This window comes from Phaenicophaeus curvirostris, chromosome 5, assembly GCF_032191515.1.
Source record: "Phaenicophaeus curvirostris isolate KB17595 chromosome 5, BPBGC_Pcur_1.0, whole genome shotgun sequence".
In the NCBI taxonomy this organism is placed as follows: Eukaryota; Metazoa; Chordata; class Aves; order Cuculiformes; family Cuculidae; genus Phaenicophaeus; species Phaenicophaeus curvirostris.
In genome coordinates, this window is record NC_091396.1 from 5,658,353 (window position 1) to 5,685,259 (window position 26,907).

Below are 26,907 nucleotides of genomic sequence, written 5' to 3' on the forward strand. Positions count from 1 at the left end.
GGAAAAGACTTTAAAGATCATCAACTCCAATTGTACCTATATTACCACTTCATGTCCCCAAGCACCTCATCTACTCGCCTTTTAAACACCTCCAGGGATGGTGTCTCAATCACCTCCCTGGGCAGCCTCTTGGTGAACAAATTTTTCCTAAAGTCCAATCTAAACTTGAAATCAAAGTAATAGTAATAGTATCTACTTCTTGTATCAAAGTATTAGGGAAGATGCAGATAGGAAAAACCAAACCAAACCAAAACCAAAACAAACAAAAAACTAAACCAAACAAAAAACTAAACCAAACAAAAAAACTAAACCAAACAAAAAACTAAAAACACCCTTCCTGGAGGTGTTCAAGGCTAGGTTGGATGGGGCCCTGGGTAACCTGATCTAGTGGGATGTCCCTGCCCATGGCAGGGAGGTTGGAACTAGATGATCTTTAAGGTCCCTTCCAACCCTAAGTTTTCTATGTTTCTATGAAACACAAAACTCCATCAAAAACACCCCAAAACAAACAAAGAAAAAAAAACCAAAAAACCAAAACCAAGTCCTATTTGGTGTATATATAAAGGAAGAAATCCAAATGTGCTAAAGGGCCGCTTTTCCAAAATGCCACCTAAGGCTGGGAGATGCAATCAATATTCACGTCCTGGGCGTCTTCCCAGTTCGCTTTGGGGCATTTCTCGCTACGTAGCGGAAAAGCAAAGGCTTTAATGCACATCTTACCCTCCTCCCCAGGGAATGAGGCATCCCTGACCGGGCGCGGGGCTCGCCCCGAGGGGAGCATCCCCTCCCGCATCCCTCCCCGGGGGGAGCATCCCCTCCCGCATCCCCCCCGGGGGGAGCATCCCCGCCCGCATCCCTCCCCGGGGCGAGCCCCACGCCCGTTCGGAGGCGTCCCCCGGCTTCCCCCCGTTCTGCCTGGTCCCCCCCCCTTCTCCAAACTCCGCCTCTGCGGGCAGTGCGCATGCATGGGGCGGCAGCTCCGCTCCTGACTCACCCTTTCTTCACCCGGCCGCTCCCGCGAGGAATCCCCCACCCCCGCCTCCCCCTTTCTCCTTCCCCTCCCTTCTCCCACCTCGGGCGAGGAAGAGAGGAGAAAAGCCAACGCCATGAATCGGTTGGGGAAGAAAGGGAATGAGACCCTTATCGAGATGGCTTTGTCCGCGGATGGTAGGAGGCAAAGACGCGGGGGGAGAAGGGGCAGAGCCGCTTTGTTCCGCTTGGTCCCGGGGAGGACGGGGTTGGGTGCGGCGGGGATTCCTGCCTGGTGGCGACCTGGAACCCGTGGAAGCGTTGCGGGTGGGAGGCAGAGGGGTGTCCCAGGGGTCGGGAGGTGGTCGGGGGTCCCGCACCCTTCTAGGGTTCCTCAGGCAGGCGTCTGGGACGGGGGGTGGATCCCTGGCACCTCCCGAGCCCGGCTGGAGTCGTCCGGCTTCTACTGAAAACGGCGAGCACCGAGCGCGTTTGAGTTACCCTGAGCGCTGTTTGTTGACGTCTTTATAAACCCCAAATAAACCTTGGGAAAAATGGCTCCTGCGTGAGCACACAGCTCAGAACAAAAACTAGAGCTACCACTTTTTTCTTACGTCTGAACAGACTTCAAGTGCAAAGGGTTCCTTAGCCCAACAGCAAACTTTTAGCCTTGCCCCAAGCCCTAGCTGGGTTCAGGGGGTGAAAAACCATAGCCTTCCATCAGCCGAGACTGTCATTACAAGGAGGTTCAGTGCAAAGGGAGCCTTAGCCCTACAGCAAACTTTTAGCCATGCCCCAAGCCCTAGCTGGGTTCAGGCGGTGCTAAACTGCAGCCTTGCATGAGCAGAGACTGTCATCACAAGGAGGTTCAGAGCAGTCGAGGTCACCCCACTTTGGAAGGTGGGAGCATCCCCTCTCCTGCCTCGCTCCATCCAAGATGCCCCGGTACCCGGTGGGTTTGTGTTGGGGCCGTGCCTGTTTGTAATAGCCAGGTTACTGTTTCCAGTTCATGTCAATATGTAATGGAATTACTTATAATAAATGTGGTAATAGGATGATTTTGTAAACCAGCATGATGCAAGTGCTAAGTCTGTGTTTATCAGTGGCTCAGCTGGCAACGTGAATCAACAGTCAGATGCGAGATTGTGTGATGGTATCTTCAGAAAGAACGTACAGACATTTAAAAAGAAAAAAAAAACACTGACCTAGAAACGTATCTTCGTGGAAATCGTGCTTCACCATCAGTCTTGGAAGATCTTGGGCCCCTCACCACAGGAAGGGTGTTGAGGCTCTGGAGCGAGTCCAGAGAAGAGCAATGAAGCTGGTGAAGGGGCTGGAGAACAGGCCTTATGAGGAACAGCTGAGAGAGCTGGGGGTGTTTAGCCTGGAGAAGAGGAGGCTGAGGGGAGACCTCATTGCTCTCTACAACTACCTGAAAGGAGGTTGTAGAGAGGAGGGTGGTGGCCTCTTCTCCCAAGTGACAGGGGACAGGACAAGAGGGAATGGCCTCAAGCTCTGCCAGGGGAGGTTTAGACTGGACATTAGGAAAAAAATTTTCACAGAAGGGGTCATTGGGCACTGGAACAGGCTGCCCAGGGAGGTGGTTGAGTCACCTTCCCTGGAGGCGTTTAAGGCACGGGTGGACAAGGTGCTGAGGGGCATGGTTTAGTGTTTGATAGGAATGGTTGGACTCGATGATCTGGTGGGTCTCTTCCAACCTGGTTATTCTATGATTCTATATATGATTCTATCTTAAAGCAGGAAAGGACCACTTAGAGCTGCTGGGTTGGCCTCTTGGGTTGTGTGTTTTCCTTCACAGCTTGACTACACTGACTCTTTTTAGAAAAAACATGTAATACCATATTAAACACCTTGAGCACTAGTGCAAATTCATAATTTTCAGTGTCTTTGACAGTCTTGTTTCAAAGAAATAGGATAGCAGCTAATGACTATGGAAAGTATGGAAAAGAGGCTGTTTGCAGTGACAGCAAGGAGCACCCGCAGCAAGGCAGACGTCCAGGGCAAGTGTCAGACAAGCATTTGCCCTCTTGGAGAAAGCCGGGCAGAGCTGGCAGCGCCGCTCAGGAGCAGATGGATGTCAGAGGCTTTTGGCTGGCAAGGCATTTCCAGTCTTGTGGGGAGGCCTGAGTCACTGCCCGTCCTGCTGCCTGTGGGCGATGAAAAGGGCTTTGGGCTGAGCTCCTGCTCTAACTGGTGGTTGTTCTGAAGTAACTTGAGACTAAAAAATATTTATGGATAACGCAATAACCGTTTAGGGGATGATGTTAGAAGTCAGGTTTGTAAACTTCATTCCGCAGCATTCAGGTTTTTTACAGATGGGTTATTTCGTAGTTGTAAACATCAAATATAAGGTGATTTGAGGGGTTTCAGTGAATGAAGATGAGCACGTAACTGTCCATACAAAGTCTTGCACCGGTTCAATTAATTTTTTTTTAATCAACCACTTTTCTAAAACAGAAACAAATGGAATATGAGGAAAAGTGAGTAGACATTTTAAAGTTTATGTTAAATTGTTGTCCAGAATCTCTAAAGGTTAAGAAAAAAAAAAAATGTTTCTTAAATACTTGAACCATTCTTAAGATGGTTTAGAAAACTTAACAGCCTGCATAAATTGCCACTGAGACTTCCCATAGATCTAAACATCTGCTTTGTGCTTTTAAGGAAAAGATAGCCTCTTAAGGGGGCTCCAAGTTATAGATGTTTGACATGCACCAGCAGAGACTGTGTGAGTCAGTAGGAACAAGACAGAAGAAAAAAAGTCTGCTAACTTATTTCCCTTAAAGACTTGTTCGTATTTAGACGGTATGTTTGTATTTAATTCCAGTTTACCGCTGCATTTCATTAAACTTGAATGCTGAGGAACAGGTTGGGGGGGGTTAAAAACTGCTTAGCAGTATTAGAAAGTTTAGCTTGCAATCTGTGTTTAGAGACCGTGTGCAAAACTTCTACCTTGAAGGAAGCTTTCTGGCTTCCTGTTGAATTACACCCATGTGAAGTAGTAACTTCCATTTTTGTGTGCATGATTTTTACTTTCTTTTGGAAGATGCACGGCTCTTACCTCAGTTATTAAAAACTAAGAGAAGTGAACTTGCAAAATTGGAGTGTAAGTATCAGAGAAATAAGATGACAGTATGTTGTTAGGAATGTTTCTTTATGTCTACGCTGTCTTTCAGCATTTTTTTTCTGGCATGAAATGTTAGTGCTCCAGTAGCTACGTTGTGGGATACATCCCCAGGACTCTGGATCTTCTGGGAATTCATATTTGGCACCATGCTATAGTTTTAAATATGCTGCCTTTGTACACATGGTTCCTTTTTCAAAACTTGCAGGAGTGTGATTCGAATTCAAAATGCTCTAAGATTGATCTAAACTGAAATTCTTACTTCAGTTGGCTGTCATCTTGCTCATATTCCGTCTGAGAAAAGCAGCAAAACACTGGGAAAAGCTGATGGCGTGGCTTGCAAACGGTGCTTGTGCCAGTGGGTTGCCTTCTCGTAATTCCTCAACATTCAGGGCCAAATACTGCTGTTTAATAGAGTGATACTTCCCTTATTTCATCAGAATTGTTGATTCATACTAATATCATAAATTACAGGCCTCTGTTCAAATCTACATCCGTCTCTAATTACTGGAGCAATGTATGTAGTAATTTCTGATCTATTTGTGGAAACACTGAATGGGGTATCAAGTTCCCACAGGGCTAAAGCAAAGGGTTTGTTGACGTGAAAGCATTTTTTAAAGATTATTCCTAGGCAATAAAATAAAAGCTCCAAGAAATTTAGACAGTTTGGAGTATACAAGCCAGGGGAAAAAATATTGCCTTAGACCAACCAACGTGTAGTTCCTGAGTGGAATTTCTTTGCTGGCAGCGATGCGTCACTGTGGGAACACAGTGGAAATAGAGGGTGGTTATCGGAAGGTAAACCTGCTTTTTAGTGGAAAACTCCAGTTTGAAGTAGAAAAGCCTGCTTTTGGGAACTGATCCCAACAACATGATAGTATCGCCTTATATATTTTCTTTGTATACTTGCTGTGGTGCTTTTAATGAGAAAATTAAAATATTGAGCCTGTTGTACCACAGCTGTTAAATATGGATTTTATCCAGAAGTTGTGTCAGTTTTTAAGAAAAAGAAGTTGCCCTTGGACTAGTGACTGAGACTTAAAACACTTAGATGAGGAGGCTGCCTGTAAGGTTCAAGTCACTTTTATACCCTCTCACTGCAGCCTGGTGAGTGGCAAAGGGGAGCAGCTTCAAAGAAGGGATTAAGAGTCTCTTGTGTGCCTTTCACCCAGTGGTAATTGTGTGGGAAGTTTAGGTCATGCTTCAGAAAGCTGGGAAATAACAGCTGAATTCCCTCGGGTAAAGAACCAAGAGACTATCCTGCCCGTTGCAGGTGAACACTGTTTGGCCTCTGTTTCAAAAAAGCATCATGTTTTTGCTGAGAAAATGAAAGAAAATGCTCTGCAGTTGTTTATTCCTTGGAGGGCTTCCTTGGAGGAAGGGCTTGGTTCCAGCTATGGGTAGAGGTTCTGGGCTGGGAATGCCAAATAAACACTAAGGAAGCAAATGAAACTCTAGTGCAGTGTAAGGCAGAGAGATGTTCTCTCAGTCTTTGCCTCCCAGGCGTGTTCCAGCTGAGCTGCTGTCTGGTGTGGGGTCCCGTTCTGAGGTGCCTTATAGGACTGATGGGAGGACAAGTTTCCAGTGCATAGGGGTTTAATTTTCTTTTTTTTTCTTTTTTTTCCTAACTAAAAATTTGACTTTGGATCTGAGTAAAATTCCGTTTTGAAAACATACCTGCAGCTGGAAACTTTCCAGGCTTTGCTGCTGGCCAGTGAAGTTGTGTCCTAAGTATGATGTCACACCCTGGGTGGTTTTTGTAAGTAGTTCTTCTCAAATTACAAACAAAATTCAAAGTTCCTTTGCTTTTCAGGCTTTTATATAGCGGGTGCCTTAGTGGCACATGTTGAGAGCTGAAAGCTGTGTTGAAATGTGAGGTTTTGCACTTCGGAAAAGTCCCTGTGGAAAGGAGATAACCGGATCATAAAATAGAAGTGCACTTTGACATCTGTACAGAGATGATTAATAATTATTATGATGCAAGGAAAAACTATGATAAGATACTGAAAATGTGCTCTTAAAATTATTCTAAGAACTTTTGGCATATACTTTGTAAAGGAAAGACTGACCATACACCATTGTCTTCCTATTTAGTATCCTTAAAATAATTAATGATTTGTACATACACATGGAGAAGAACTGCAGTCACCTAATGAAAACACGTCATTAAGAAGCTATAGGTAATGTAAAAATGTGGTGAGGGTTGGTGTGTCAGATGCCAAGTGGCAAGGTAATAATGCAGTGAACTTTTCCACTGCTTTTTTTACTGTTATCTTGACATTGAACTGAGGAGCAATGTAGTTGCCAAGTTATGCTTCATTATGTAGCAGTATTTTTGTTCTGTTTTCACATGCACAACTGTATAAATGCGCAAAGGAGAAAGAAGATCCTTGTGTCCTATTGGTAGAAATAGTTCTTGCAATTCTAATGTAGTTCTGGAAGGCTTTTGAGGTGTTGGCTATCTGCAGAAAGCAGAGTAATACATCAGGAATAATTTGTAGATTAAACATTGTGCGTAGCAGGAGTCGGTTCTGGGTTAGGACTTAGTTACTTGAATTATACTACAGAGATAGGTGTTTTTGTTTGAAGGGCCTCTTGCAAGAACCTGCAGCTGTTAAACCTATGGTGTTCATTGCTTTGGTCTGATGATTGCCAAGAGAGGGTGTGCTTGCGGGCTAGTTGGCTGCTGCTGCTAATAAGGCAGGATGCCTGAACTGATGGTAGAAACTGCAAGTCTTGTGCAACTGTGCTGACATGCATTGTAAGCACTAATTACCTCCCTTAATGTAACATAATACAGCTCTTAACTTACCTGAGTAGGCTAAGGCTTGTAAGTATAGTTCTCCAGAACAGCTGAGAGAATATCTTGATTCCATATCTGCAATACTCATGCTGTGATAACCCAGCAGAGGCTTCAGGATTGATTTGTATGTATTTAGCCCACATCCACGTGTAAATTTGGATCACTTTTCACACCACGTCAACGCAGAACTAGCGTGAATTCTCACACATTGCGGGCCTGCCTTCAGTCTGTCTCTTTAGCCCCTGCTTTCATCATTTCTGCTAATGCAGGGTTTCTGTTTTAGTTGTAACTGGCGCTCAAGAAATAAGGAGAGAAATTTTCTTAGATCCTGTTTGCACAGTTGTAATCTGGAGTTTTCAATAGATCCCGTGGATTAAAGAGTTACAGGACTTACTCTGTTTTTTTTTCCTTTGTCGTATAGATTTCTGTCACAGATATGACCATTAAGAGTAGACTTTTGATGTTTCTTGTGTTGAAATTTTTCTTTCTAGGCTTCTGTTTCAAATCAGACTTTTTTTTTGGAGCGCACATGGATTGTTCATTTACACATAACAGTATAGTATAGGCACCTTATTGTTTCATCTTGTTAATTTGTTTGGGTCTTTTGGTACAGTCGGAGCCATTCCCCACTGGCTCTCAGTGAGGACCAATAGAGGTAGTAAAGTTCCAAATGCTGTTCTGTAGGAAGTGAGAATATCTTTGGGTGAAGTGCAGTCTTATAATTGGAAATCCCAGGTGATTCCCATGTCTTCCTTAGCAGGCTCCCAAGGGTAAATGTGAAATTTGTGGCCTTTTGCAAGATAGCAGAACCCCAACAAGCCATGTGGGTAGGGCTCATGATGCAGATGTCTGGCCTCTAATTTTCTGCACTAGCCCTAAATTAGAAAAGGCCTTGTGGTCTGTTATTCAAAGCACTTTTCTTAACTATCAGGTAGGCAATCAGCGAGCCTATTTTTGCACAATTTATACTGTGCTAGAAATATACCATGCTAACGAGTAGGGACTAGCAGATGTGGTTTTGAGGCCATTGGCAAGTTGGATGCCTTTGGATACTCCAGTCCCGTTAATCGACTGAAGCTGACATGAAAGACTCTTAAGTGATGGGAGCCATGGTCTGTTGCCCTGCTCATTTTCTTGATTGTTGGGAACTGTTTTTTATATGACTTCCAGAGTTATCCCACCATCTTAAAAGTAGTCTGGGCAGAAAACATCAAGTCTTGCAAACTCATACTTCAGGAAAAAAGAATTTGATGTATTTGTTTATAAAAAGTCTTTCTGTAGTGGGATAATTTTATGTTATTTAATATGAGAAAATGAAGTGCTTGTCCTGGGGAATACACTAGCAAAATTCTCAGTGGCACTTTTTCTTGGAAGCATAACCAAAATAGTATTGAACGAGGTAGAGCCTGACGACCAGGAGGAATAAAAAATTACGGATGAACTTGGCCGTCTGAAATTACATGTCCAGATAGCATGAAACTGTGGAATACTTCCAGAGAGCAGTAAATTCAAGATGTAGTTTTTTATATACTGCTTTTTACTTTCTTAATTAGCATACGAGACATACATGTTCCTGTTCACACTGAACATCTTCCCACCATTTTCTGCTATTTTCATATTGTTAGTTCCCTGTTCATGTATGGCTTTTCTCTTACCGTATCTGCAGAAGAACTCATACCAGGATTGGAATGTGCTGTTTATCCATTGAATAGTGCGTTGTGCCCTCCACAGCTGTTGAAAACTTATGTATTGCACATGCTGAAAGAAATCAGAGATTGTGTTGCTTCAGGTTACGTCAGTGGTTTCGGTGGAAGTTGGAGAAATGTATTAATGAATGATGCTGTAAGATTTTAAGTGCTCCTTTGGGAACACTAGGAAATTGAGCCTATACCTAACACTTTTTGAAGTGCTCTTAATTCCCTCGGGCTGTGATGAAGAGCAGTACTGTGGTTCCGCTTCCTTCATCTTTTCTCGAAGAATGTGTGGATGCACCAGGCTCTTCCACATACCCACAAGACCATTGCTCCTCTGCACCCAGGTAATGCTGATGAAGTCTGCCCCTGCATATACAAGCAGTCGAAGCCCAAACAAGCACAGCTACAGTGCTTCATGAGTTGTAAGGATTCCTGCAGTCTGGTATTTTACCACACTGCTCTTCTGAGGTTCATTTGCCATCCTGTTCCCCCTTATTTGTGTGCATCTACACAGTTTAAAAATACCTGACTTCATCCAGTTATCGCTAGTCTGGGCTTTCTTTTTTAATTGCATTTGAACCTGTTAATCAGTTTACATCTGTCATTCTGCAGAGTGATACCCAAAAGGTATAAATAGTAACTTCAGTGCTCACAGCATGCTTTAAGTCTTGTCTGTGCTAGTACATACAATATGACAATGATTATTGCATGAACCACATCAAAATGCTGTTCAAGTTCTGTGTTACAACACTATGCTTGTGGCTTTTTGCTAAAAACAGATTTACACAACTTTTTTTTCTCTCTCCTTTTTTTAACCCAGTGCCTTATAATCAAAAGGGGAGTTTTCATGGTTCTTTAAAAGGAAGGCAGCTAAGGGTAAACCTCAAGTTCTGATTTAAAATACCCATTTATGTACTGGAGATTAGAACTGAGGACTTAATGTCTTTTCCAAATGCTAAATGAGATTTTTTTAGGAGCAGATTTCTCTTCCATATATTTATGCCTAAATAAAATAGTTGCTTTGCCTTTTACTTCTTATGTGTGATAAATACTTCTTCTCTACAATTGCTTGTTTAAAAATAAAACACATACTGAAAATTAGTATATCCGTGGAGCAGCCTATATTTGAATGCAATCTTTTCTTTAAGAGAATCCTAACATTCTTTTTAAATGTTCTCAATAGATTATCTTAGAGTAACTGAGAATTTAACGTTTTCATTATTAAGAAATGGTTTAAAATTTTAGGAGCACTACTGAATGTGCATAAACCACCACTTCAGGCATAATCTTGAGGTTGTGTCTTTGGCTCAGCAGTGCTGTTATTACCCTTCAGATGATGACAGGCGAAGTAATAGCGCGTATTTTACTTGTGCAGGAGCCATCAGACTAGGTGGGTCCTTGGTTTCCCTAGGCAACTCGGTCATCCGGCTCTGGGAGGATACGGTCAATATACAGATAATTTTAGTTAATAAGTCATTTTAAAGCTGTGTTTTTCTTAGATATGGAAGCACTCACAATAGTTATTATGAAGCTTACTTGGAATGGGTGACCTTATTCTGGAGAGGTCTTTGTTCAGTATGCATTTTTGTTAAGTGACTCAGTATTGACTCAGACTCTTCAGCAAAGATGCAAATCAGTTAAGAGTAGATTTCACTACAGCAGGAATCCCCTGGTGATCTTTTGTGAGCAAAGGACTGTAAATAGCTCATTGATTTAGTGGTAAATAATCATGTTTTAAACCAGATTATTTTTCCTGTCAGGCAGGCCAGGTTATTGAATAATTAAGATGGTAACTTCAGCATATCCAGGAATAAAATTTTCTTTCATTACTTGGTCAGGATGAATATTAGGAAGTTTCTTCGTAGCGTGAAGTAGCTGTCTAATAACAATTACAATGTGAGTTTGAGTTTTCTTTTCATTTTACCTGGACTATGAAAATTTTGCTCTAAGGATATGTATGGAATCATAGAGTCATAGAATCCCTGTGTTGGAAAAGACATTTAAGATCATCAAGTCCAACCATATTTGTCCACTACTAAGTCATATCCCTAAGCAATATATATTAATTATATATACCTATACCATATATATGTATAAACTGGTATGCTGAAGGCATTGGACATACACAGTATGACAGGTTTCAAAGTTGTTTTTAACTGCTTGATTTTGTTGACTGAAAGGGTTGCTGTTACTGTGTTTAAGAAAATCGTGGAAATAAATGGAAGCAATGTTTTGGAAACAATACTGAAAGCAGTAGCAGGACCGGTAGTAATACTGTCTTATTGCTGCGAAATGATAAACAGTTTATCAATATCTGCCTGAGAATCCTGTCTCTGACTTGGCATTTGGAATAGCTCTGTCAAAGGTCTTAGGTGTGCAAATACAGATGATGTTTAATAGCAGGATGGAAAATTTTGATCCCTGAAATTGTTTATTCAGCTGCCGCTTGGCTTTAGAAGCACCTAATATGCTAACATTTTTACTAGTAGAAGTACATCTGACAAGAACTCTACTTGATGCAGATGAATGAGGATGAAAGAAAGGAAAACTTAAGTGCTTTCTCTGTCTCTGTTTTCTGATGCAGAGCTGCTCTGAAGTGTGCCAGAGTGCAGCATCTCCATACCAGCTGCTGTGTACCTGGCTGCAGCTTGAGTGCAGCGTCATCAGCCAGGCTTTTTGACTGCAGACCCTGCATTACTGAGGGTGCTGAAGTGAATAGATCACCATCTCGCAGAGAAATTGCTGTCTAGGTACTGCTCAAAATGCTGGAGCATCCCTGGCTGTGCCTGTGCTAGTAATTAAAAAAAGCCAAGGATTTTTCATTGGCCTCTGAGGACAAGTAGCACGCTCCAGCCATGTCCATGTGGCTGAGCTCCTTTCCTCCTCACGCGGGGCAGACTTCTCCATGCTTTTCTGGAGAGCAAAACTTGGCCTGTGGTGTCCTCCAGGGTGTGTTTCTGTTCGGTCTGGCAGAGGGCTAGAAGCCAAAAACTGTTTGTGAATTGAACTAAGTTGAGTGAGCAGTTCTGTGGTTACACCCAGGTTGTGGACCTTTTCCAAGTTGAGGCACAGCTTTGTGACCTGTGGTGGGTTGCATTTATATCCCAGAGAACCAGCAGCTCATTTTTGGTGCAGAGGTGTACATTGCTAATCCAGTGGTGTCACTGAGCCATGCTGCTTTACTTGTACCAGCCATCAGAAAACAGGGTGCTACTGGAAGCCTTGATTTGCAAAGACATCATTACATTATTTTCAACAGTACTGAATACACTTACTCGTGTTTTATGAGATTTTATAAATGAAGGTAAACAGAACTTGTCAAAATAAGCAGGATTTATTTTGTTCTGCATGTTTTCTTGCAGATGACTTTAATTTTTAATTTTATAAAGACTGTATTACCACTGTAGTCATCAAAGAGAGTTGATAGGTAGATTGCACATGTTGTCTCCAATCCATTTATCTTAGTTTAAATACATGATGGCCAGTGCTGCTTGAATAGCTTGTGTGCTGATTCTATAAGTGGCAGATACAGTAGTGTCTTGGAAAGACTATAAGCATGTTGGTGTCTAGACCACTAAATGTTTTTGTCCTTCATTGTGGGAAGTACAGGGAGTTGTTGAACTTTTTGGTTCTCGAAATATTAATCATATTGAAGCACTTCTTTCAACCAGTGAATCCAGATGTTGAATGAAGTTCCTTTAATCTTTTCCAAAACTGTCATTTTTCCCATGTAGAAAAAGAAAGTGATTCAGGCACTGTGAATAAAGTTAAACTGTTGTTACATGACTGATCATTTTATTACACAAGAAGCTATTTTTCATGGTTGTTACAGAACTCATAGCATTGCATTAATAGAAGGACATTTTTTATGGGGCAAACTGCTTATATTCTAAGAGAAAGAAAACAGTCTTGATTGTATTCTTCAGCCTTCAGTTCTGAATGTTGGTTTCTTTGGGCTCTTTTAGATTCCTGTTGATCCAATCAGCCTGGTCTATAATTGAAATAGAAATGGTCTGTAATTCTTAGGGGTGGCCTACTGAAATCTTATAAGCAGGTTGCCCTGCAGTAGATTATAGTTTGGGACAGTGTACGTTAATATTGCAGAACTATAGGCTTACTTCTTTCCAATCATGTGCAAACTCCCAAAGATGCGTGTGTTTAAGGAGTTACAAGTAGCTGTGTGCAGAGCTGTAAGGCTATTGGGAATGATGGCTGCATTGGAAAAGAGGCCTTTATTTCAGCTAGGAGATGTGTGTGCCCATGAAGGACCAATGATTTGAATAAATATTAAAATTACATGTCTGAAACATTTTTAATGATTTTTTTATAGTCATACTGGAATTAATGTTGAACAAATAATTTGCAAGGGGTGATTACAATTTGTACAAATGAATTCTGTATTGAAGGGTCGCATGTGTTTAGTATATGTCCTCATTCTTTCATCTTGGTGTGTAGATTTTTTTCTCGATCTCTTTATGTACAGTAAAACATGTAGTGTTGAAGAAATAAAGCCGTTCCCTTGAATGTGATGGTTTTATCAGAATTATTGGGTTTTTTCCATATTTAGATATGAAGTTGTAATTTCTTGAGGAATCTTAATCAAGTGCTCTTGGCTAGCAGAAGGTTGGCGGTTGGACTTGATGTTGTTAGAGGTCTTTTCCAACCTTAATGATTCTATGATAAAGGATCATGTTCTCTCTGCTGCTGATGCAGGAAAGTGGCGTCCTTGGTTTTATTGCCGAATAAGATGCCTGGACAAAAGGGTGAATGTTGGTATTTCAAGAGGAACCTGCTCTGTGCTTTTTGTCCAGGTCACAGTCTCTGGTTGCCAGGACTTGTTCTTTTGTTGGGTATTTTGTGGCTGTACTGTGAAGGACAGAGAAGAATTATTAAATGAGTTCATGTTAAAGGTGGATTTTACTTCTGGTTCTTAGTGAAGTGTTTTTTCCTTTTAAAGATGACACGGCGATTCTCACCGAGTTCAAGCGATCGCGGTCAGAAGGTATTGTACTAACTGGTGTTACATCTTCCTCCCTTTTGTTTGTGTCCTCTGTCCTTTTTTTTTCCTGCTGAGAGCCTTTTGGAAATCAGACATAAGTTTATGTGAGTTATTGATAACGACAAATGAGCCAGGCTTTTTTGCAATGTGATTTGCACGTCAATTCTTCGAAATCTGTGGGCAGCTCTCTTGGTCAAAAACTAATTGGGCTTGTTGCCCAATTGTTGTGTCTTCTCTGTACCTTCCTACATGACTTGGATATGGATTTCCCATACAGCTCCTGCTTAGGAACCTGTTTATGTGTGTTTCAAGGAGTTGAGTGTATTTAGTATGTTGTAGTTCTCATTTAATAAATGTTTTGCATTGTCTTTTTGCCTTCCTGTGTGCTGCTCTAGGGTTATTCCTCCTGATCAGAAATACACAAATTGCATAAGTAATCAGTTATGGTACTGGAAGAGCATTTAAAATGTAGCACTCTGAATCGTGCTTGTTCCCAAGATTAAACTTTCACCACTACAGAAGAGGTAATACAGGAAAACATCAAGGCTGTTGTTGGCTGTGAGGTGAGTTCATGTCCTCTCAGCTGCATAGACAGGAATGTCACTGCTCCAGGGACAAGGTGCCAGGCTGCTCCTGCTGTGGAGGGCTGTGTGACCAAATGTTTGGACTTTCTGCTCCTGGACTTCCTACATTCGGACAAAGGTGTAGCAGCCACATGCTTCTTAGGGTGGTAGGCAGAGTAGGGAGCAGAGTGTGATGGTCATGGACTCTCATCAGGCAGCGAGTTGTCTGCTGTCCTGGGCAGCTGCCAGGTTTGCATGTGCTTAGAGCCAGTCCTGTATGAAACTAGACACTCTCTTTAGGAATATTCTTGCAAAAACTGTTTCTCAACTAAGTTAATCTGAATATTTTGATAGCTGTGTTTTGAGTTAAGACTTCTGTGTTCTTATTATCTTGTTCTCCCATTATGTGCCATTTGTTTCTCGTACATGTTGAACACTTGTGCTGTGCAAGGCAGTGGAGTGAATTCAGTTCTGTGCTGAAGTTGTTTTTGTAAACGTTTTGTATGTTTGGTGGTCTGTTTTACAGCACAGTCTCTGTAGCATTTATGATATATTCAGGTAGGCAGAACGATCCCAAATTATTTACTTCCATGCTAGCTTTTTAGAGATCTCTTAACACTGGTCTCATAGCTTGTATCAGCATATGCAAATGGCTTCCTACAGGTGCATAAATAAAGTATTCATATCATAACAACTAATACAGAACTTGCAGGCATCATTTGCTTTAGCAAAATAGTATGTAAAAACTTTGGATGTCTTAGCTTTCAGAACCTTAATTATATGTTATATACCATTATATTCTATTGCCTGGCTCATCATCACATCATATTACAGTTATAAATCACAGAGACTGTTTTCTTTAAGTGAACATAGACACAGCTTGAGAACATTTTGTTTCCTCTATTTTTGTTCTTTTCTTTAAGTAACTTATTATAGATTTTAGAAAAAAAACAGTTTAGATGCTGCCTCAATGCAGTTTTAATATCAAACTTTTGCAGGTTACCAAAAAAGAGAAAGAGCAGATTGGTTTTATTGGTAGGACTAATCTAACCATAGTTGTCTGACAGGGGTACGGTCTAAGCTGTGATAATCAGTCAGTCCAGTCTAAGCTATACCCATCAATACTTCCTTGCTGTTTGATGAAGAAAGGGGTGTGATGAACCCTCTTTTTGGAAGAAAGAGGCAACTTTATTAGATTCCTGCTCTGAATTGTGAGGAGCTGTTTACAAAACTATTTATCCTTTCCATTGGTGGGAGAGTTACTTAGATGCCTGGTTTAGGAGACTGGTCTGTCTGTCTAATCAGCAGAGTTGGTAGCAAGCATCTCAGTATCGTTTATGGATCCAAAGATACTCAATGCGATTTTTCCCTATAATGTTACCATTGAAGTTTCACTGTCCTTGTTGGACTGAGTATTTTTGCAGGAAAGTCATGTCAGAGTTCAATACTGTTGTTAAACTGAAGGTGGTTTTTTTTTTTTCTTTCTTAACAACCAGAGGGCTGATAATGTAAGTTGACATTGCTATTCTGGATCTGTCATCATATCTCCATTGATGTGGGCATGTGTAATCTAGAGGTTATGAACCATTAATCCTTTAGCAACAAAAAAATAAATTTCTAGCAAGCAATCCCAATGATAATTGAACTTCCATAACTGAAGCAGCAAAGCTCCAGATGTGAGGCTCCCATAGACAGTCATTTATCAGACATTTGGGACAAGAAAGAATTTTATCTCACTAAATATGTAATGCTGACAGATATTTGTCTGTCACATTTAAAGATGTGTTTCTGTGACTGCAAGGTTACAACCAGGTAGTAGACTGAGTATATTGTGTCTCACTGTTTTTTTCCTCATAAGAACCATTCTTAAAGATTTTGTGCAGCTGAGTATAATTTTCCAGCTTTTGCTTTGGCTTGTTCATATTTCCATGCCTTCAAGGTTCACTTCATTTTCAGATGCATTCCTTATTTTAAAACATGATTTTACTTACGTGAATCTTTCTTTGAATCTTCCTCAGGGGAAGACTGCCATGGACCTTTATGTGAAACTGTTTCAACTGAAGGATCAGAAATCCCAAGCAGCTCTGAGGTGAGGTCCAAGATGATGCTAACATACTACTGGCAAGAAGAAAGAGGAACAGTAGCTGTGAAAGAGAGAATTAGTTTTAAAAGTATTTCTTTAAGATTGTCTTTTACTTCCTTTTTTGTCGATGTAAACATTTTTTTTCCTCTAGTGTTCTGAATGAGCAAAACCATGAAAGTCGCACTGGTACTCATTGAGTCTTATAAGAAAGAGACTTGGAAATGTTAGTGCTGCAACACAGTAATAGTAGAAAACAGTATGGGCTTGACAGTATTTACAGTATGAGTCTTGAAATGAGAATCACTTAACGTTTTGGCAATTGAAAACATATAATGCATTTGCACAAATACAAAACTTCCTTTTATGCTGCCTATTATATTGCCGTCTTGATAGGGAAATCAAGGTACTCTTATCATTGCTTTGCTTTAGGAGCTTTTTTACAGTGCAGCAGGATTTATGAGAAAGCAAATGAAGATTTGAGTTTCAAATCCTCTTCTTTCCAACATGTGCAATCCAAATAGCATCATCAGCTGTTCATTATTTTACAGTACCTCATTGCTTAATAAGTACAGTAGCTTAGATAGTGGTGTGTGGTTACACTTCAGTTAAGAAATAGATTAAAAAAGAATATTGAAAATATGCATAATTGAAATGGGTACTTTATTTTAATTTCTATTGTCTGATTTCTTTATTATGGTTATTATAAACTTAGAGGAAGATAGGAAGAGTTTCAGACATGATAAACATCAGGGTCTGAAGTTCATTTGGTGATGTTTTTGAGTGTCTCTGAGTAGATGGAGATGAGCTATTTCACCAAAGCCTGAAAGAATTCACTTCATGGCTTAGGAGTTATGAAAGGAAAGGAAACATAGGAGAAAGGATGCAACACACGTCTTATGTATGTAGAGGTATGGGATATGAACCTTGTTTGAAGGATGAAAGATTCTTGATAGCGTAAAAAAAAAAGAGGCTTTGATCTTCAGCTTTATGTTGTCTGGGAGGTAGTCTCCTTATGAAAAATGTATCTGGTTACCCTCTCAAAAATCTCTCCTTGGTAACTTCATGCTGCTTTTTCTTATGTTTTCTATTTATGCATGTTCCTGACATTATTATTCTTCATAATTTGTTCATAAATATCACAAAGTGCTGTCATACTAGCAACATTAGTCTGCCATTGACTTGACAGCTCTGCATGTTTTATTCTATTTTTCTCTTACCCTCTAAGAAGAGACAGCTTTGTTGGTTTTAGATATTATATATCTTCATATCAGCCAGTTATCTGATGCTTCCTTACATTTAAGTTGGTATTTTTCTGTGCTTTGCTTTATCCTACCCCATGTCCCCTAACACAGTTGCATTTATCCGGTATTTGCTTTCTATGCCAGACAAAGTTACACAGTTGTTCTTAATCTTCTTGCCCAGTTTCACACTCTTATCAGCCGTGACAGTCTTAGTTCTTGATGATTAATGCCTTAGATATTCAGGTTAAGTCTGTCCTTAAAGTTTTTTCCATTAATTCATTCCAGCATTAAGGTAGCCTTGATTATTTCTTTTTATTATTATATCAAGCTGATCCTTTATCTTGATGTGTTGTCACAACTTCAGTTTTCTTCTCGATAAACTGGAAGGATTTCTTTTCCCTCAGTTCTTTGCTAAGCTGCCTTTTGTCATCCTTGATGCATTCCCATAGGAATTGAGCAGGGTCATCTGTCCCCATATGAAAGACAATCCATGGTTTCTCCTCTTTTCACCAAGACCCTTTTCAGCTCAGGTCAACATGATTTGCTGTTGTTTTGACAGCTAACGCTTTTCTGTTTTATAGTTTTATTCTACTGATGGGTTTGTAATTTTTGTGTTACTTAATTTTGTTTCTGCAGTTGGAAAATATGAACATTTGCAAGTCTTAATTCTAAAACAGAAATGGAATTAATTCTTAAAAGACTGTTGGGAATGAGTTATATGAATTTACATTCAGGTCACAACTTCTTTATATTTGGGCTGTTTCTTCTTTTGGAAGGGAGGAATCATAACATACAATAACAACATCCTTCTGCTCAGCAGTAGGGAGAGAAAAACTATGGTATTACTGTTGATTTAGCAACGGGGTGGGGGTGATCTAGATCCAAGTATGGAGAGCAGAAAGCATTACCTATCCATAATTCATTTGCATTATTTTCTTTTGTAATCTATAAAGGAATATCTGATTTTTACATAAGAAGCAAAGCAACTAAAACAAAAATGAAGGTGGAAAAACAGTCTACAGTGAAGCCTGCCAATGTATATACAAAAGCTGGACGAGGTCCAGGACTGAAAAAGCAATTGAGTCTCCAGTCAGTGCTGCATTTGGTCCTTCCTAATGTCTCTGCATTTGTCCTCCAATACAGTGCTTTTTCCCTATTACTTTTCATGCTTGTTCTTTTTTTCAGCTCAGACTGGTGAGTTTTAGAGTAGAGAGAAACATAGAATCATGGAATGGTTTGGGTCAGAAGGGACCTTAAAGACCACCTAGTTCCAACACCCCAGCGTGGGCAGGGGCACCTTGCACTACATCAGGATGCTCAAAGCCTCATCCAGCCTGGCTTTGAACACCTCCAGGTATGGGGCATCCATGACAACCTGTTCCAGTGCCTCACAGTACCCTCACAGTAAAAAATTTCTTCCTACTATCTAATCTAAATATCCCCTCTTTCAGCTTAAAACCATTCTACCTCATCCCATCCCTGCACTCCCTGATAAAAAGCCCCTCCCCATCTTTCCTGTAGGCCCCGTTAAAATACTGGAAGGCTGCTATAAGTTGTCCCTGGAGCCATTATTAAAATTATGAAGACATACCAAATTGGTCCCTAAGTCTAGCAGGAAATACCAAAAAGGCTTCTTACAGGTGTAGCTACAAAACACAATCTGAAGAATATTTTGGTGAGAGAGTGTGTTAAAGACTTCATAGTGGATTTCAAAGTACTAAAGAGCAGCCCACCACTGCCTCCACCACTGCCAACCTTCCTTATTCTTGGTTTTCATCTCAACAAATTTGGTCTGTTGGAATGTTTCTGAAAAATACTGCTTGATTCTTGTTTTGGGGGCCACATCTTATCAAGATGGGAGCCTCTTTGTGCCGTACATACATGGACTTTGGCATATAATGAAAAAGCGTCTCTCTACCAATGTTTTTGCATTTTAAATGTGCAGAAGAAGATTTGACCAATTTTACTCTAATTAAACCCCATGCCTTAAGCCAGTTAATTTCTGACAGTTGTATTGAGAGCAGGCTAAGTTTCCTAGATTAACAGGAAAGCATTTCACAAAGCGCATAGGAATGCACAAAGGACTCTGCCAGTCGTGTGTCTCCATCTCATGGTTTAGTGTTTCACTTGATGTATTAAAATTTTGTCTCTGAGTGAAGCAGTGTAGGCAGCATATGGTGGCTAAACCCTATATTTACATCTAATCATGGAGGAAATGGGGAGGTGTGGGTGGGAGGATTGTGAGATAGAGAGGTGGAGGAAATGTAGATGGACAGGGGCCAGCTTGGACAGGGGTGGGGGTGTGTGAAATGTAGAGGTCAGGAGCCATAGGGCAGCAATGAAAAGCAAGGAGGCACTTTCATTCGTGTCAAATTTGTACAGTACTTTACATGGCAGGTATTTTCAGTGTATAATTGTAGGAAAACGTAAGCTTAAGTGTCTCAGCCTGTAGTTCTCTACAAATAGTGCAGGTTTTTCCACTCGCATCGGTGACGTGAGGATTAAACTTCTAAACCCAGTTTAGACTATCTTAGGGTAAGAGCACAGTGCGGCTATTTATATTTGCACAGTTTCTCATGTGGATTCCTTGCCAAAAACCAGATCGATCTTTGTGTTTATGGGACTGAATTCTCAAAAGGACATTTTTATCTTATTTAGATAAGCAAGTACTCAGAGATGGCATCATTAAGAAAGAATGTAAAGATGTGTGGATGTATTATTGGCAATGTAAACAGAACAAAAATAATGTGTATGTATCACAAAATTACAGGAGTGGACCTAAGTGGTTTCTCTCAAGAAAAATTGTAATAAAAATGAAAAATATTGATTTCTAATTTAAAAAAAACATGGGCAGTACCTTATGAAAATTGGATTTTGGGAAATACAGGTTTTGACATATTACAGCTCTAAACCAATAAATAATGATACAATAATGAAAAGAAGACAATATTCTGCTTCCGTTTAAAGTTGATTACATGGAGAACTGACATATTTTTATAATGCACTCACTATTTGTTTGCATTGTTTAAACCTGTCTGTGGTTTGTTTTCAGAAGCAAAATAAAAGATGACTGAGAAATTTCTGACTAACAGAATTCAATACTGCAAACCCGCTTGGGTATTGGAAACCATTATTATTTTCAATAGCAAAGCCTGATCTCAAAAACCCTTTCTTATGCACTCACACGGTTGTGGGCAAGGACTGCCGAGAGCTTATGGACATGTCTTTGTGGGACAGCTGTGCTCTGCAGTCCTCTGCTATTGGTAATCCTGTCATCTGTGTGTGGAGTCTGGCCAGAGGACATTGCAGCACCCTCCAGGCCAACAAACAGGAGAATAATGAGCACCCAGATCTTGTACAATTAAAATCAGGGAAGAGCCTCAGCATGCATGGATCAGAACTGGATGCTGGGAAGCCCTCACTAGTCTCATTAGGCATAACAACTGCAATTAACCAGCTTGTCTTGTCTACAGTATGAGATTAATTATTTGTCTCCTTGCGTTTGTTTTCATTCAGTGCACATGGTATAATTTCAGTTTGTATTGAAAAAATAGCTAAGGAAAGGGCGTCACGTTTGTTCTGAATGCAAGCACAGCCACCTATGCTCTGTCTGTTTATTCATTCTAAAAATAAGTACTGTTAAAGGTTGTTCTTCATCTGCTTATAAATGGTAATTTGTGCCAAGCTGTTTAGACTTTATTTTTTATAATAGAAATACTGAGGAATACTGTGTAGTTCTTATTAAAAGTTGATATTATTAATATTTAGAAGTCAATGTAGACCATGTAAAAGTCAGTGCCATGGACTAGAGACCCAGCTCATCTGAGGAAGTTCGTTTAACTATCCAGACTGAAAATCCAGCTATCAGTGAGAATAGCTTTCCAACAACTTAAACCAGAAGCTACTCTGTTTCTTCTAAAATAGCCTTTTATTTTAAAGCATCCTTTGCATCATCGCTAACAACATTATGTTTTTCCCGTGATGCCACTGGCAGGGCCTAAACAGCACTGAGACTACTTTACTCATCCCTGATCATCAAGTGGTAAGCAGTAAGCAATATTCATGCTTCCTTGCATGAATTTGTGTGGCGTCTTCTGTACCGTATGCCAAAAAGTCCCTCACCTGAAAATTTTCCAGTTTCAAGTAAGCCGTCCTTCCAAAATGAATTGTTTTTCTAGCATATAAGCATGCATGTGGTTTTTTTAGTCGATTAAGTGATGGCTTAGATGATAAATTCAAGCAAATCAAAAGGACAATGGATGAAATTGAAAAGTTAAGTATTGGTGGAGTAAACTGGAAAGTTTGCTTTTCTATCATTGTTTTGGTTTGATGGGATGTAGAGTGTATTCTCCCTATGGCGTTATTAACAGATGTGGGGTTCCTTTTTATCGTAATAATCTGGAGGGCTCTCTGAGTCAGCATGATACTTCAACATGTTTTGAAGTGTAAGAAACAAACACTTCCATTTTAAATGCTACCTTTTTTTTCCTATTGTAGTAAGTAATAAGGAAAGGTACAAAATATCTTCTCACTGAAATTCACAGACAAGATAATTGTATTAATTGTCAAATTAAAAGTAATGGTTATTCTTTTATGGAGAAAAAAATTACAAAAACTCATTTAAGATAACCGAAGAAGTACATGCTGAGGTATAATAAAACTGTCTGCTTGCTTACATTGGGCTCTGGTGTCTTACATTAACATGTATGCTCTCCTGGCATATTTTTTATTTTCCTTTGTTCTATTTTTTAATGTGTTCTTTTATCCAGAGAGGCTTTTTTCCTCTACACTCAAATTTCAATGCAAACATCTTGGTGTCTTAAACTGCTTTGAAATGCATGTTTTCAAGCTTCCAGGGTTTAATGTGGTTCAAAATTGAAACCCAAGTGTGGTGAAGGTGCTAACGTAGCTTGCAAGTTTTAGCTATAAGAAATCTGCGGAGTTTTGTGCTTCTTTGAATGGGAAAGGTTATAGCTTTGTATGCAACCTTTAAGCCTGCACGAAGCATAACTGAATATCGGGATGTGTGATGTTAAGAGCGTTGTTAATATACTGCTTTGAAGTGGGTGAGCACTTCAGTTGTGTGGATTCCTCCAAGGAAGAATAATGAAGAGAATGTTGTGGAAAGGAGATCTGTGGTATAATGGGAACTGAGCTTACTGAGCATAAACCAGGAATTTGTCTTTTGGATTTTCAGTAGGGTGCCTGTATATTTTCATATGTTGTGGAAATGCATTTTCAGGAGCTTTTTGCTTTTGGAAATGAATTTTGTCAAATGTTTATATTTAGCACAGCAGCACTTTAATCAGCATATTTTTCCTGTAGCTGTAAGCAATTATGAAGGCTTTTATTGTGTTTTGATTCAGCTTTCAAACCCTGATATCTTCGTCCACTCTTGTACTCTGAAAAGTTTTCTGCAGGGGATACATAAATTAACTAATTGCTTTATAATATAGTTATTTTGGTTAGTTACACTGTGAAAAAAACTAATTTACCTGTATGATTATGAAAGTTATGCAGTAATACAATAAATATTTGATTTCTAGACTGTATCTTGAAGGTAAGACAATGGTTTCAAATGAATTTTACTTGGTAATTTCAAGCAGTTTTCTCATCTGGTAATTCAAGGCTATGGTAACATAGATGTGCTGATGGGGGATCATGCTACTGACCTAACTTCTCAGCATACCTGTTAATCATAGCCAGAGATTTTTATTGTGCTTTAACTGTTCTGAAGCTTATCTCTTGGGTTGTTCCATCTCGGATTAGTGCTCGTTACTGCTTTGTTACTGAAGTTGCTGTGCTAAACCACCTTCCCACTCTGAGATACAAAAAGCAGAAGTTGAAGGCCACTGAGGTCTGAACCTACGGTCCCAGCTCTGCAAGGTTTGACCCTTGTGAAACCTCGAACTCTGGGAAGCTGAATTTGGGAAGGGTGTTTCTGAATGTCCCCCTAAGAAACTTGCAGTTTTCCGGCTGAGTATTAATCTGAAAGGTATTGCTCTAAGCCAAGTTCCTCTCTCTTTGAATTATGAACATGGGGAGGGCTGAGATATTTAGTAGCAAGGTGTATTTGGAGGAAGCTCCCTTGCCTGCAAGGAGTGAGCTGTGCTAAGTGGCCTGTAAGGATATAAATTTCCTGTTAGGTGAAGGATCAGAAATAGAAATCCCTCCGAGTCCTGTGAAAATATACAGGACTGAGTCATTCAGGCTTAGTATAAACTGCAAAATATATTTGCTTTTCAGGCACTGTGATATCATTAGCCCACCAAGGACTAGCTGACTGTGTTGACCGTGGTCAGCTGTCTGTGTGCTTTGGTGGATGAGCAAGGCCACAGAAATGCTTAGTGCAGCCTCTGTCCCTCAGCCTCAGCTCTAAGTTGTTTCTCTGAAGTGCTTTCTGCTGCAGTGTTCAGTGGTTGATGCCACATCCCGGAGCTCGGTTTCCCCTTTCCTTTTGGCGGTGACTGGCTTGTTTGCTTTGGCCCTGGGGAAGGTGTCTGAGCCACCTCTGGGAGCAAGGTGCCCTGCTCTTGGAGTAATTAACAGTGCAGGAGAGTTTTGATGGATTTGAATGTTATGTGCCACCACCAGCCAGCATTTACATGCTTTACTCAAACCATTTTGGGCTGAACTTAAAGTGGGATGTTGCAGCCTTGTTTCATCTTGAGCGGTGCTTTGTTTATTTCCATAGTGACATCTTGGTCCTTCCTGGAACCTGTTTTGTTTGACTCAGGATTTCCTGCTGTAGGGCTTTAGTCCCTTTCTAACGTGAGGGTTGCAAGTTTAGGTACATGGAGAGTTATTTGAGCATAGTCCAATACTCTGACCTCTGCTGGCTGTCTAAACAGGAGTTAACAATTATAGGGTAACTAGAAATGCTAATATGATTCCATTTGAATCCAGCAAGTTTTCACTTATGTAGCCACGTGAAAAGAAAATGTATGTCTTCATGACAGACCATTACAGTGTTCAATTAACACATCTGTCCGCAGGCTAGGAAGTCGCTTAGTTCTTACAGAGGTAATGAGGCTATTAAAACTAGGACATTGCTACAGGAGAGAAGGAGGCAGTATTTAGTTTTGAACAAGTAGTTTTGGTAAAGTTGCTTTGTAGCTGGTGGGTTTATTCAGCTTTTTGGCAGCGTTGGTAAATGCAGTAACACCGTTTCTTAGAATCATATGGTTACTTGGATTGGAAGGGACCTCTAGAGGTCATCTTGGCCAGCCTCTTCCTCAGGGCAAGGCCAACTTCAAACTTGGATCAGGTCGCTCAGTCGGGGCCTTGCTTGGTCAAACTGTGCGATCTTGGAGGATGGAGATTACGCAGTCTCTCTGTGCAGCCTGTTTTACTGGTTCCTGCTCAACCACACCTTCACATCCAGTAGGAATTTCCATTGTTGTAACTTGTGGATGTTGCCTCATGAGTTTTCACCGTACGCCTTGGGGCTTCATCTCGTCTGTAATTCGTCAGTGGGTACTATTTAATAATTCAAAAGCTTCTGCCTGCTCTCTGTGCTGCATTGGGAAGTTTAATTCAGTTGCTTATGTTCCAGAAGTTACACGTCAGAGGATATCTGCTCTGATGAGGTGCTATTTCATTTAGTAACTACAGGTTGTCTAAGATCAATTAATTTGAATACAGTTCTGGAACAAACTGTTAAGAAATAAGATGTACTAATTTGTAATGTTTTATGGTTAACTGATGCAAACAATGCAAATTAGTAACATTTTATCCTGTAAGCATACATGTATGAACAGAATTGCATGAAATTGCACGACTGAGCTTGTTTTTTGTAGAGAAATCCAAATGCAGCAAAGTGGAAAGGAATAATTTATGGGTTTAATAAGTAGGCCTGTCACTATTTGTGATGAATAATCCTATTTACAGAAGGAGAGGGAAGTGATAAGTACTCCCCTTCTCAAAGCAGATCCAGTGATGACTACTGCATCTTCTTAAATTGGTAGTCAGACCTTTAATGACTGAGCAGGTTCCTGATACATCTTAGAAAATGAGCAAGCTTTGATGGTGCTAAAGATGAAGTATTACTTCAAGTGTATTGAATAACTTAATCATAACTGTTCTCCAAAGAATTTCGGACACTCCTCTGGCAGAAGCTTCTTTTGAAATAAATATTATTTATTGGTTTTTATTTTTATTGTGTATATGGGTTTTCTTAGTTCACTACAAAAACATCTGTGCTTGCACAATCTATTTTTTTAATTAGTGATTGGGGTGGCCTGTTTTTAGGCCAGTTCCCAATATTGTAAGTTGTTAGAATGCACTTTGGGGTTCACTTACTGTAATGCTGAATCATGCAGTTGTTGCTGTGTAAATATTGGTATGGTTCTATGCACTATGTTAGTTTGGTTAAATTAACATCTAAACAAATGCAATTTGCTTGTAGTCACAATTATATTGACAGAAATCCCAACCTGTAAGCACAAAATAGAATGGGGAAAATGAAAGAAATTTCTTTTATTTGCTTCTGCTCGATTCCATGATTTTTGCGAGCCCCTCAGTCTTGCATGATTATGTACTGCATTTGGAATCAGAAGTATTTTATGAGGAAGCTGCCCTGATTTCAACAGTCTAATTTATTTGCCCTAAGTATTTCTCGGGCATTAAAACAACAACAAAAAAACCCCAAACCAGCAGAATTGCCAAAGAGGGAAGGGGAAGAGGGGATTGTAGCATTTTCAGGAAATAATTTCTTTTAGCTTTTTTTGTGTTACTTTGATTTGCAACACTGTGCTTTGTAGCTCCCTGCGTGCTAGGATAATTTCAGAAATACAAGAGTTCTCCATAATGCATGGATGTTCCAAGTAGGCTACTGTCTCACCAGCAGTTACCAGTGTGCCTTGTTAAGGTACATAAAGTTGTACACCACTATGGGACAACAGGGGTTTTAATTGGGATTTTTTTTTAGCTAAATTTGGGCTAAATTTGAAGATAAACGCATCCTGGATTATGTGGGTATTGTTGTTTGTAATTTTGTCAGCTCTGAAGTTATGTGGTTGCTGTTTGTCTTTTTATGTTGCAGTGAGTGCAACTTACCATGAGCATAACAGAAACACACGTGCGCTATTCAGTAGCCAGAGCTTTTTTTTATTACCTTTGCATTACATTTAAAGAAACTTTTTATTGTTCTGTTTTTAAATCTGCTTAAGTGTCCAGATGATGTCAATTAGCATTATAGCAGTCATTTATAAAACACTTGAGTTTGTTATCGAAATGGATGACAGCACAGCTTTGCCTTTAATAAAAAGCCATTGCATAAAAATAAAAAGCATAATGCTTGTGGGTGCTTGTGTTTTTCCAATAGTTGGAAGCTCTTCCTGGCTTTTTTAAGGACACGAATTTCTTGCAAACTTCATTTGGGGGGGAATGTGCTCAAAGCAGTTGATTTGGGT

General features: G+C 40.0%; 1 protein-coding gene across 6 annotated transcripts in view; it reads left to right on the forward strand.

Moving 5' to 3' along the window:
- The first annotated feature begins 1,047 nt into the window (after nt 1–1,047).
- The window catches only part of ANO5 (anoctamin 5), a 60,901-nt gene continuing 35,041 nt past the window's right edge, over nt 1,048–26,907 (forward strand). For 2 of the 6 annotated variants that reach the window (XM_069857443.1, XM_069857444.1), the window contains exons 1-4: nt 1,048–1,167; nt 13,566–13,610; nt 16,189–16,259; nt 21,489–21,536. In XM_069857443.1, coding sequence (XP_069713544.1) covers nt 1,107–1,167; nt 13,566–13,610; nt 16,189–16,259; nt 21,489–21,536 — 225 coding nt within the window. In that variant the 5' untranslated portion in view covers nt 1,048–1,106. The remainder of the gene's footprint in view (nt 1,168–13,565; nt 13,611–16,188; nt 16,260–21,488; nt 21,537–26,907) is intronic. The other 4 variants (XM_069857445.1, XM_069857447.1, XM_069857446.1 and 1 more) reach the window with 4 other exon arrangements.